The sequence below is a fragment of the Hypanus sabinus genome, chromosome X1 (assembly GCF_030144855.1).
Source record: "Hypanus sabinus isolate sHypSab1 chromosome X1, sHypSab1.hap1, whole genome shotgun sequence".
Lineage (NCBI taxonomy): Eukaryota > Metazoa > Chordata > Chondrichthyes > Myliobatiformes > Dasyatidae > Hypanus > Hypanus sabinus.
In genome coordinates, this window is record NC_082738.1 from 18,587,567 (window position 1) to 18,601,296 (window position 13,730).

A 13,730-nucleotide genomic window follows, 5' to 3' on the forward strand; every position below is an offset into this window, starting at 1 on the left:
CATGCTCACACCTGCCAATCTCTAAACGTGCTACGAGATCATCTCCCTTATTCCATTTACTGCGTGCATTCAAATATAACACCTTTACTCTTGTATTGTTCATCCTTTTGATTATGGCCCTCTATTACACTTTAACTCATCACACCGACTGCAATTTGCCTCATCGTCTGCCTCTTCTTCCTCAGTCTCACTACACACTGCTTGTATACCAACTGCTCCTCCCCAGCCTTATCACTTCAGTTCTTGCCCTCCTCCCGCCCAATTACTTTAAACCCTCCCCAACAGCTCTTGCAAACCTGCCCGCAAGGATATTTATCCCCCTTGGGTTCAGGTGTATCACATCCTTTTTGTACAGGTCACACCTTCACCAGAACAGATCCCAATAATCAAGAAATCTGAAAACCTACCCCCTGCACCAATTCTTCAGCAACACATTCATCAGCTAAATCATCCTATTCTTGTCCTCAGTGGCACATGGCAGAGACAGCAATCCAGAGATTACTACCCTGAAAGTCAGGCTTTTCAGCTTTCTGCCTAACTCCCTATATTCTCTTTTCAAGAACTCTTCCCTTTTCCTACCTGTATGTCATTGGGACCAATATGCACCACATCGGGTTGCTCACTCTCCTCCTTTTGAATGTCAATCCAAGACATCCCTGATGTGGCACCTGGGAGGCAACATACCACCATGTCTGTGCCACATCCACAGAATCTGCTTATTAAGACTGCACTCCTCTTCCCTTCTGAATCAGAGCCAGACTCAGTGCCAGAAACCCTGTCACCACCACCCACCTTCCCACCACAGTATCCAAAGTGGTATACTTAATAATGATGGGAAAGGCCACACGGGGATACTCTGTATTGGCTGCCTATTCTATTTCCCTTTCCTGGCAGATCCTAGGCACCTGCCTCCTGCAACTAAAGGGTGACTGTATCTGCTATCCATCACCTCCTCATTCTCCCGTATGAGCTGAAGGTCATCAAGCTGCAATTCCAGTTCCTTAACACGGTCTCAAAGGAACTGCAGCTCAATGCACTTTGTGCAGTTGTAGTTATCAGGGAGACTAGAGGCCTCCTAGAGTACCCACATCTCACACAAACATACCATGATTTCCAGACTCATTCTCAGCATACTAGCTATGTACTAACTGAGAAAAAAAATACACCTGTTCTTGTCCAAACCTGTTGAGCCAAAAGTGGACCACTCTTAACACTCACACAATGGCCGCCCACTTACATCACAAATAAACGACCTCGTGCCAACTGCAGCTTACCGGAAAAGAGCTGAGTAGCACCTGAGCTCTTCTTAAACCTCATGCTGTGGCTCCAACGAAAGACCTCTCATGCTGATTACAGCCTGCCAAGCTTGCAGAACACTCTCCCATACATTCTGCCCCACAGCTCCCAATAGAACAGTACATTAAAACTGCTTCAGCACAAATTCAAGACTCATTGGCTTATTTTAGTCACCACTTAAATGTGCAGAAATGAAGTGTTAGCATGCACTGCTGGCATTGTATGAAAGACCTTACCTCCATTTGTTGCACAACAGATGGTGGGTGAAATATTTAGTGTTAATATTAGCTCAAGAATCAAAATGGGCAAGACTTAAAATGCAATGTGAGCTCATACAATGGTCTCCCCAATTTTAATTTTACCCCCTTGCAAAAATATTTCTTGGTAGTAATATAAATCAGTTACCTCTATCTTCCTGCTTCATTTCATCTCTTGAGCCATAATCACCTCTCCTGTCATCTCTTCTGTCAAAGCGGTCAAATCCATCACTGTAACGGTCATTGTAGCGGTCAGTGTAACGATCACCACCACCACCACGATAATCATCACTCCGCCTGTCGTCATAATTGTCTCTCCTGAATCCGCTGCCAAATACACGCCGGCTGCCTATAAAACAATTCACTTCATTAAAACATCGCAGTCATTATTGAACAAATTGTCACTTGTGGAAAATCTCTCACTTTGTTGATTAATAAGTTTTTTTTAACTGTAGCACTCCTTTTACACTGGGCAATATGGATAGAACATTTCTACAGAATGTTTCTTTGTATGAGAAGTTCAGCACATTTATATTGATTGATCAAAATTTACATAATCTACTACACTTGTGCAATATTATTAGCCAACATTTCAAAATGTCATTCTCTTAGATTCATAAAGACCTCTGGGTCCATTAACCAGTAAATGTAGTAAGCTAATTTGACGTAGTTGAAGAAATTAGTCCAGAAAGTATATAAATGATTTACTAAAAGAGATAATTTTAGGAATAATTATAGATAAAATAATCATCTCAAAATCACAATGATATCCTACTGCCAAGTTAGCAGCAGAATAATAATGGTTGGAAATTCCTAAGCAACATGTAGAAAATCTGAATGCAGTACGTGACTTGCACTGATTCAGGCACTTTTAAAGATGAAAGTACAGAATGACAAGACAATCCTTTCCAGCTCACCCAAGCTTAACAGGATACAAAATTTCTTTTAAGTCTATAGCACACATCACTTGCTGAATCCGAATAATAAAGAGAAATTTCACTCAGGTAATGGTATTTTTCTTACAAATATACTAGGCATAGTAATTGAAGACAGCTAAAAAGCTAGTTCTATCTCCCCTTTTGCACTAATACATTAGATCTTTTTCTGGTATTTTTGAAATATATAGAGCTAAGTGTGCTATCTTAATAACTGTACTTACCCCTTCAAAAATGAAAATACAGTGAGGAAAATTGTACCAAGAGCTTGGACAGCTTCTCAAACTAGAGATGAAATGGGCTAAATGGTAGTGATTCTGGACCCATTTGTAAGAATGGCTGCATCGAGGGGTTTCCAGCATCAAGGAAATTCAAAAATGCAAGTCCCTAAAGCTAATTAAGATTGGCTATTTTCATAGACTGTGAAGTCAAAAAAGGCTTTAGAAAAAAAAAATAGGCCTTGGATTCAAGAAGGGGAAGAGAGATCCTGTAGCAAATATATTTGTGAAAAATATCCTGTAGCCAATGAATAGAATCACATTAAATTACTGAAATAAATTTGTGCATTGCTACACATTATAAAATCAGTTTAAATCCATTTGATGTATTGTCTTTAAAAGCAGTAAAATTACAACATATAGCAAACTATAGCTAAGGATCCAATGTCCAACAACCTTCAACCTTAATGAATTACTAAATGGCTAAACAGCCTCAAGGACTTGTATGGTTTGCTGTCTCTATTTTGCAATACCCCACTTAAGTCATTTGACATAAAACCAAACAGATCTGTTTTAAATGGGTGATAGCTTTACTAACAATTTACTAAGCAACGTACATCTAGAAGTTCTTACTTAATTGCAAATAGTTGGGTTTTGGGGATGTTCTCAATATACTAATACAAATTTAGACTTTTATTCCTGGTGATATCATACGTGCATGATGCATTCCAATTTTATTTCCATATTCCAAATAGCTTTCTTTATGTTATAGTTGAAGTAGTATCATTCTTACAGGTTCAATTAATGAATATTGCTGATAATCCCATTTTAATTTGATCATTCTTCTGAAATAGAACCAAGCTAATTGTTTTCCCAATACAGACTCAATGCAACACACTAAACGGCTCACAATATAGAGGCAGACAGATGCTTCACTGTTCACTATGAAGGTATATATAGCTTTAATCATAGGACAGCTCACCTCTATCATAACCACGGTCCCGGAAACCATCATCCCTGTACCTATCTCCATCCCGCCGAGAACCATCCCGATCACGGATGTCATAACGGTCCCTAATTCCTAGAAAAGCAGAATCCACAAATCTTAAAACATTACAAGTAGTAGTCATACATGAAAAGAATAGTTACTACTGAAATTTGAAAACAATCAATGGGAACAAATGATTTGATATGAAAGATTAAGTGATGCATCCTGTTATAACAGGCTTCTAAACTGGATGACACAAAATGTTAAGAGCAAGCTGTAAGCATATCATGCGCACTGCTGGCGAACAAAAATTAGTGTATATTATGCATGTTATGTGTGCATTTGTAATTGGAGGTTGAAAAATCCAAAGACTTGTTTCTATTTACTGTTCAGTCCACAAAAGCAGCAATATCTTTTTACATCATAAAATGCAGAACTCATTTATTGGTTTACTGAATATTGCTAACACACAACTAACGCTCTTTGTACTTTCCCCTCTCCTCTTCCACTTCCCTTAGACCCTCCTATCAGTGTCCGGCTCCAGTGCTGCCAAGAGTGAGGAAGATCACAGGTTCAATCGATTTAAGCGCCGGACCAAATTGAGACGAGGTCCAGATCCCAAAGTGTACCGAAGTGGCTGAACCTGATGTTTGGATGACGATTTAGGAGCCAGGCCAGATTGAAATGGTCCGGGTGTCGGGACTGGAGGTGAAAGTCAAGCCTGCTCAGCTTGCTGGTCCACTCTGCGCTGAACCAAGGTATGCGGATGGACTCTATGTGGACTTCAGTTCAGAACTCTATTTGCATGCATTTATTGTTTGCATGATTTGATTTATTTTCTGTGCATTTGGTGTATGGCAGTCTTTTTTCATGCTTACTTTTGGGTTTCTTAGTTTTGTAGCTGCCTGTTAGAAGATGAATCTAAAGGTTGTAGAATGCATTAAAATGTACTTTTGAACTTTTCTTTGAACATGTATGACTTGATGTCATTCCTGTGTTAAGAAGGGAAATACAGCCTAGGGGCTAATAGCCATTGACCAAGATGTGGGGCAGATTGGATTGCTAAACATTTAGGAAACAAGAGAAAAGGAAATGTATTTTACAGGAAAAGATGCACTTTATTAGGGGTTGGATAAAGAATAAAACTGGCAGGGTGATCATTACTGCAGCTGGACACTGACACAGAGGCATGGAATATTTTGCATTACCCATTTATTTATTGCCAAAAACCTTGACAAACTTCTATAGATGCACATGAAGAGTGAGCTAACTGGTTGCATCACGGCCTGGTATGGAAACACCAATGCCAAAGAACGAAAAAGACAACTGAAAGTGGCGGATACAGCTCAGTCCAACACAGGAAAAGCCCCCCCCCCCCCCCCATGCAGGCCATGCCTTGTTTTCACTACTACCATTGGGCAGGAGGTATAGAAGCCTCAGGCCCCACTCCACCACATTCATGAACATTTATTACCATACAACCACCAGGCTCCTGAACTGCCATGGATAACTTCACTCACCAATACAGTGACTGATTCTATGATCTACAGACTCACTTTCAAGGTTTCTTTACAACTCATGTTCAGTATTATTTTTAATTGCACAGTTTGTTCTCTTTTGCACCTTGGCTGTTTGCCAGTGTTCTTCTGTTTATGTACAGTCCTGTAAAATTCTATTGGATTTCTTTTTCCCCTGCAAGTGCCTGCAAGAATATGAATCTCAAGGTAGTATATGGCAACATATACATACTTTGGTAATAAATTTACTTTGAACTTATGGAGATACCAGTGAACTGAGGAGCAAATGTCACCCATCTATGGGATTTTTGGAATTTTCTCATGGTTTTAAAGCAGCATGGCTTTAATACATAGTAATGAATAAAAAGTGGTGAATCATGGTTAAACGTGTCTCTGAGAAGATTCTGGGTTCAAATCTTTGGCAAGTTAGCACAGAAATTTAAGCGACACTTCAGTGTAGTACTCAGGCAAACCTCCACTGTTGACAGTGCTATATGTTGAATGAAACCTTAAAACACAGTCCTGATTGCGCCATTATTTCAAAGGGCAGGGCAATCTGTCACTTAACTATCACAAAATACAACCATATGGTCATTATCACATTACAATTTATGCAAATTTGCTGTGTGCAACACACAAAGAGACTGTACAACCACTAGGTATAATGAACCATTAGTTCATTAAAAATATGGCTGTTGTGAAGCATGTACGTTCCCTACATCTTCCAAACAAAAACCTCTGTTGATAACCTTCTTGCATATACATATTTTTCTTGGGGAAATGTTTATATGAACTAATCACAGAAATATTTCAACATTGTGACAGCTGGTTTCACAATTAAATGCTCCCAGAGTGCTGCATTGCTTTCTACTATGCAGCAGCTCTAAATTTGCTGAGAGTCAATATTGTACTGGCATAGGATTGTTAACTTCCAATGAATTGTGCACAATGAGCCTGTACTTAGTATGAATCTCACACTAGACAACCCCACCCCAATTAGGGACAGAAAGGGGAACTATTCTGTTTTTGGATGCACTAGATTTAAGCCCAGCACAACAGATGAAAGCTCAGCACATTGACCAGTTGCATTAGCCCGTGAAAGCATTAAAATGTTTATCTGATCAACTCACTGTCGCCAAATGAATCCTCCATCCTTCTTGATGGATAGTCATCATTGCTACTAGTTGCTGGCCGAGCCCTCCAGTCAGACTCCATCTCTGCATCACGAACTCTGTCCCGATCTCCTCCTCTACCTGATTCCCTTTCTGTGTTGAATGCAGAGATAGGAAACAAAGTTTTATCATTAGAGTTACTGGTGGGCTTTATCAACATTTTATAAAGCAACTAGCCATGAAGTACAAAAGGCCAGTCTCTAATTCAGGGCCAAGGTCAAAGAAAAAGTAAATTATCCATACTCATTATCAAGTTCAATTAGATTGCTCAAAGCTGGGTTTCCACACTCATTATTTCAAAACAATTTTAGTTCAAAGGGCAATGCAATATAAAATGCTCACATTATGATATGCTCTGTAAAAATACTGAGAAAAATATAAAATCAAAGTTGATAATAGTTTTAGACAACCATTTATTGGTGGGGCGGGGGAGAGAATTAAATTTACTTAAAAAATCTCAACAATAAATACATGGTATTACATAAAGAATAAATCAAAGCCAGCAAAAAGAGAAAAAATATATCTTAACCTGAAGACTGATTAAATCCTACTTTTAATTCAAACTACCAATTAAAAGATTGAACTCCTGTATGTACTTGCAACATTTTATACAAGTCATGACATATTCTCCTATACAGTACACACAAAAAAAAATCACACCTTTTTCCTGAGCTTGATCAGCAATATCCACCCTGATCCTTCGGTTCTGCAACATCTAAAACAAGAATGAAAAGTACAATTGAGTGTAACTTCATATAAGAAAAACAGCCAGTGGGAACAGTTAATCTGCACAAAATCTTGTACAATTCAAGAATCACTTTGAACAAAGGCCAAATACATTTGGAAAACTCAAATTTGAGGGTAAAGGGGAGGGGACACAAAGTAGGGGGGGGGGGACCATTTTAAAAGATTACACCTCAGAAAGTAACACTGGGATGGAAGAGATAAAAGACAGGTGAAATTTGTGATGCTCAACCTCGGAGATGTTAAGCTGTCTATAGACATTACATCTAGAAAAATAATAACTGAGGCACAAAGCATTGCACTGAAGAACATGGCCACCACATTAAGAGGCACAGAAGTACTACAAGAACAACAGACAAAGTTGCAAGAAATTTCCTCTCCCAGGCATAAACCTGAAGAACATAATCAAGTAAAAAGTTTCTGAAAATGGAAGAAAATTGCAGATACTGGTTTGTGTAGGAATGAGTAAAATGGAAGTTTCAAACCAAGGCTAAACGTTAAAATCAATCTCAGGATTGCACACCATGACAGGAGCTGGCGAGTTTAGGAGTAGCATTACTAGAAAAGAAAAAAAAGGGGGGCAATTTCTTGTTCCCTACTAAAACAAAACAAGCTCCGTGGTAGAGAATGACATGAAGGTTTCAACTGAGGCAAGGATTGGACTGATGGACTACAAGATGCACAACTCGGATTAACTTCATATAAGAAATGCAACCAGTGAGGGCATTCTCATCCTTGCCTTAATCTGTACAAAATTGTTAGAACTGGGAGCACCGACAATAATTAACATCAATGCTTATTTTTTAAAAAAGCAGCATAGGAACTATTGCTCAGCTAGCCGTTAGTGCATGTGGGTAACTTACGGGAAAGTATGCTAAAATATGAATATACAGTGCCTTAGAAAAGTACCCAGCCTCCATAACTATTTTCACATTTTGCTGTCTCAATTTCTAAATCTAAAATATATTGAGGGAGCATTTTTAAGCTAATCTACAAAACATTGGGCATGTCAAATCAAAAGAAAAAAATCCAAAACCTGTCAACAATTTAATGAAAATTAAAAACCAAAATTGGAAAACTGAAAAGGTATTCATCCCCTTTCTAATTACTACACTAACTTTCCTGAGGTGCAATATACATACTGTGGCATGCAAAAGTTTGGGCACCCCGGTCAAAACTTCTGTTACTATGAATAGCTAAGTAAAAGATGACCTGGTTTCCAAAAGGCATAAAGTTAAAGATGATACATTTCTTTAATATTTTAAAAAAGATTACTTTTTTATTTCCATCTTCTACACTTTCAAAATAACAAAAAAGGAAAAGGCCCAAAGCAAAAGTTTGGGCACCATGTATGGTCAGTACTTAGTAACACCTCCTTTGGCAAGTATCACAGCTTGCAAACGCTTTCTGTAGCCAGCTAAGAGTCGTTCAGTTCTTGTTTGGGGGATTTTCGCCCATTCTTCCTTGCAAAAGGCTTCTAGTTCTGTGAGATTCTTGGGCCGTCTTGCATGCACTGCTATTTTGAGGTCTATCCACAGATTTTCAATGATGTTTAGGTCAGGGGATTGTGAGGACCATGGCAAAACCTTCAGCTTGTGCCTCTTGAGGTAGTCCACTGTGGATTTTGAGGTGTATTTAGGATCATTATCCTGTTGTAGAAGCCATCCTCTTTTCATCTTCAGCTTCTTTTTTTTCCCCACAGACAGTGTGATGTTTGCTTCCAGAATTTGTTGATATTTAATTGAATTCACTCTTCCCTCTACCAGTGAAATGTTCCCCATGCCACTGGCTGCAACACAAGCCCAAAGCATGATCAATCCACTACCGTGCTTAACAGTTGGAGAGGTGGTGAAATTTTTCTCCAAACATACCTTTGCTCACTGCAGCCAAAAAATTCTACTTTAACTTCATCAGTCCACAGGACTTGTTTCCAAAATGCATCAGGCTTGTTTAGATGTTCTTTTGCAAACTTCTGATGCTGAATTTTGTAGTGAGGACCCAGGAAAGTTTTCTTCTGATGACTCTTCCATGAAGGTCATATTTGTGCAGGTGTTGCTGCACAGTAGAACAGTGCACCACCACTCCAGAGTCTGCTAAATCTTCTTGAAGGTCTTTTGCAAATGGGGGGGGGGGGGGGGGGTTGATTTGCCTTTCTACCAATCCTATGAGCAGCTCTCTCAGAAAGTTTTCTTAGTCTTCCAGACCTCAACTTGACCTCCACCATTCCTGTTAACTGCCATTTCTTAATTACATTACAAACTGAGAAAACGGCTACCTGAAAATGCTTTGCTCTCTTCTCCTTCTCCTGCTTTGTGGGCATCATTTATTTTAATTTTCAGAGTGCTAAGCAGCTCCTTAGAGGAGCCCATAGGTGCTGATTGTTGGGGCAATGTTTGAGGAGTCAGGGTATTTATAAAACTTTCAAATTTGCATCACCTGACCTTTCCTAACGATGTCTGTGAACAAGCCATAGCCCTAACAAGCTAATTAAGGTCTGAGACCTTGGTAAAAGTTATCTGAGAGCTCAAATCCCTTGGGGTGCTGAACTTTTACATGGTGCTCCTTTCCTTTTTTCCCCACTCTAAAATTGTACAAAACAAAAATAATACACTAATCTTGCTTAAAATGTTGAAAAGAATGTTTCATCTTTAACTTTATGATATTTGGAGATCAGTTCATCTTCTACACACTTAACTATTCACAGTAACAGAAATTTTGACCGGGGTGCCCAAACTTTTGCATGACAGTATATTACCTTACCAACTCACCCAATTTGTTGATGTATTACAGAAAATTGGAGGATCACCTGTTTTGAGTGAATTCATAAGAATAAACATCACTTCTCTCTGTTTCAACAGGCCAAACCAAAATGAAGACTAAACACCATTCAAGTTAGGAAAATGGTAATAGAGAAGCACAAATCTGGGGAAGGGTATAAGAGCATCTCAAAGGCACTGAACATATCTTGAAGCTCAGCGAGATCCATCGTGAAAAAGTGGAAAAAATATGAAACCGTAGCCATACTGGCTAGGTCAGGCCGCCCCTCTAAACTTAAGATGCTGGAGAAGAATGGCACTTGTAAGAGAGGCTTATGACACCAACAGTCACTCTGAGTGTGCTGCAGGGTCAGTGGCGATGAAGTTCATTGCTCCATAATCTTTGAGGCCTTGCACAGAAGTATATTTCTGGAAGAATGGCAAGAAAATCTGGCTTTTAAAAAAAAGCATCTCTTTACCCATAAAGACTTTTTGTAGGCCTCCGTTAGTCTCGATAGACCATGGATTTGTGCCTTGGAAAGTTTCCAGGGCGCAAGCCTGGGCAGGGTTTTTTTTTAAATATGGAAGACCGGCAGTTGCCCAAGCTGCAAGTCTCCCCTCTCCACGCCACCGATGTTGTCCAAGGGAAGGGCATTAGGAACCATACAGCTTGGCACCGGTGTCGTTACAGAGCAATGTGTGGTTAAGTGCCTTGCTCAAGGACCCAACAAGCAAGCCTCAGCTAAGGCTCGAACTAGCGACATTCAGATCACTAGACGAACGCCTTAACCACTTGGCCATGTGCCAACATAAGACTATGCAAAGCATCATTCAGAAGATACTGTAAAGATGTGGAGACGTTGTGGTCAGATGAGACAAAAGTGGAGCTTTTTGACTCAACACCAAGTGGTACGTATGGTGTAAACCTAATACTGCACATCAACCAGGTAACATCATGCTATGGGGATGCTTTTCAGCAGCAGCGATGGGAAATCTGATCAGGATTGACAGGAAGATGAAGGCTGCTAAATTCAGAGAGAGCCTTCTAGCCTCTGCCAGAAAGCAGGAAGTTCGTCTTTCAGTAGGATGACGATCCAAAGCAACCATGGAATGGCCTCAAATGAAGAAAATTGATGTCCTTGGGTAGCCCAGTCAGTCTTGACCTTAACCTGATCGAGCATCTCTTGACAAGACATCAAGATTGTTGGCCACTGCTGCTTCCCAACTAACCCAGCACAACTTGAGCAATTTTGCAAGGAGGAATGGGTAAATCTTGCTCCATTACCCCGTGTAAAGCTAATAAAGATTGATTCAAAAGGACTACTGGATGTAACTGCTGCGAGAGGTAGTTTAACTTGCATTTACCATACTTACACCCCTCATCCAATCTTCTATGTTCCTACATCTTTTATATCCCTGTCTTTTGGGCTCTACTGTGGGGGGAAAAAAAAGGTGATTCACAAATAAAAATTCTCAGCTACATTTAACAAAATCTCTAGTTGTAACATTCATTTGAGTGAACAAAGGGTGGGGGCTGAATACTTTTACAAGGCACTGCAGATGTGCTTCATCATGAATTTATTGGAGTTCTGAAGAAATGATGGATCTTCACTTCCAGTAGCAGACATTCTGTAAAGATGATGCATTCTGATTTGAGCAAGAAATAAGTCCACAAAGTAGGAAAAAATTGATTTTAGAAAAAACTTTTGAGGTGCAGTGAAAATTGGCCAAGAAATTAAATGGTGATTCTTAATGAGATGGTTTGATATGGTGTGACACCACAAAAGATAAAATAAAATAAAAATAAAGCCACCGTTACTTGGAGAATGAGTAGCTTGGCATTAACATTGAAAATAGCTTACTGGTGCTAAATACTGATATAAGATCTGTTATCAGATAGATGTAACATCTCACATTACTAGACAGCTTCAATACAAACAATAATGAATGGATTAAGAAACTTGGAACACCCTGGTATTTTAACAGAAGCATGACACATTAAAACTTTGAATACATTTACTATACCTCTTCGTTGAGACTCAAAGCATTCATCAGCGATTCCACATCATCAAACTCAGCATAACCAAATCCCTTCAGTCTATCCTGGTTGGTGGACTCTCTCGGCAAACGCACAGCACTGATCTTTAAGTGCAAAGCATCACAGCAAATTATACATCTTACTATACACAACTTCACAAAGCTGTCATTTGTTATAAACCAAATACTTTTCATGAAGTGAATCTATCAAACTATACATTTTCCAACCTTCCTCCTGAAGTGTGCTCTCTCCAGGGATGGGGTCAAAGTTCACCAACTTCTCTCTGGTGTCACATTAAAACGGATCACTGTGCATAAATGTCAAGCACCAAAGTGACCGTAAAGAGCATTAATTCTGCCAATATTCTCATGCGTCCAGATATTTATCAATGACTTGGGCACAAGTAGAGCATAATACTCCTGCTGCTATTTACTGCATTATATAGGAGACCCCACAACACAGCCATTTGGGTAATGGAAATTTACCCTTGGAGAATTCACAAATTACTACCCAAAAACAAAACTTGCGAATAAAGGTAAAAATACAAAATATAAGTTTTTCCTAACTTACATTTCCTGACCTGGTTTTGTGTTATGAAAAATTATGACACAAACTGTTTTCAAACAGAACCACCCCATAATGCGGAGGTTACCTGATATACTGAGTCACCATCAACCTGCACCATCCATTTCATTATGTAATCCTTCCCATTTTCTACCACCTCACACGTCTTTGTTTTCTCCTACCCTTTTCAATCTCGTTTACTATTAACCTATAACAGACTCGTGTTATTCTGAAAATGTTCAGTTTTTATTTTACTAGAAATCTTCTTCACGAAAAAAGATTTAATTCATTGGATACAAAAATCAGATTGGAAAGACGAAATGACAATGATTTGTGCCGTCTGCCTCAGAATCAGCAAAGTCCTCCAAAGCCAAGGAACTAATTTCAAAAGTGAAATTACTGTGAGGAAAACATTACAATTACTTGAAGGCATGACTATCATAATGCCGCACCATTTTACTCCTTATAATTGTGCATTATTGATACATTCAGGATTTTTACATTACTTAATAAGGCGGATGAGCTTGAAGCTCAGGTGCGAATGGGTAACTATGATGTTGTTGGGATAAAGGAGACATGGCTGCAGGGAGATCAGACCTGGGAAATGAATGTACAAGGGTATACGTGCTATCATAGGGACAGAAATGCGGGCAGAGGGGGTGGGGTGGTTCTGTTGGTGAGGAATGAGATTCAGTCCTTTGCAAGGGGGGACATAGGATCAGGAGAAGTGGAGTCTGTGTGGATAGAATTGAGGAACAGTAAAGGCAAAAGGACCCTAATGGGTGTTATCTATAGGCCACCAAAAGTAGCATGGATATTGGGTGCAAGTTGAATAGGGATTTAACATTGGCATGTGGCAAAGGTAATGTCGCAGTAGTTATGGGGGATTTCAACATGCAGGTGAACTGGGAGAATCAGGTTGGTGCTGGATCCCAGGATAGGGAGTTTGTAGAGTAGCTAAGGGATGCATTCTTGGAACAGCTTGTATGAGAGCCGACCAGGGACAAGGCTATTCTGGATTTAGTGTTATGTAATGAACAGGATTTGATAAGCGACCTTGAAGTAAAGGAGCCATTAGGAGGTAGTGATCATAATATGATAAGTTTTTATCTGCAATTTGAGAAGGATAAGGGCAGCTCAGAGGTGTCAGTGTTGCAGTTGAACAAAGGAGACTATGGAGCCATGAGGGAGGAGCTGGCCAAAGTTAACCGGACGGATATCCTAGCAGAAAAGACAGTGGAAAAG

The 13,730-nt window shown here is 39.5% G+C and overlaps 1 protein-coding gene across 1 annotated transcript in view; it reads right to left on the reverse strand.

The window, feature by feature from the left end:
• eif4ba (eukaryotic translation initiation factor 4Ba) overlaps positions 1-13,730 on the reverse strand; it is a 70,724-nt gene that overhangs the window by 34,120 nt on the left and 22,874 nt on the right. The window contains exons 4-8 of the mRNA XM_059955987.1: positions 11,909-12,025; positions 7,044-7,098; positions 6,342-6,476; positions 3,689-3,787; positions 1,702-1,902 (exon numbers count right to left, since the gene is read on the reverse strand). Of these exons, the coding sequence (XP_059811970.1) occupies positions 1,702-1,902; positions 3,689-3,787; positions 6,342-6,476; positions 7,044-7,098; positions 11,909-12,025 (607 nt within the window). The remainder of the gene's footprint in view (positions 1-1,701; positions 1,903-3,688; positions 3,788-6,341; positions 6,477-7,043; positions 7,099-11,908; positions 12,026-13,730) is intronic.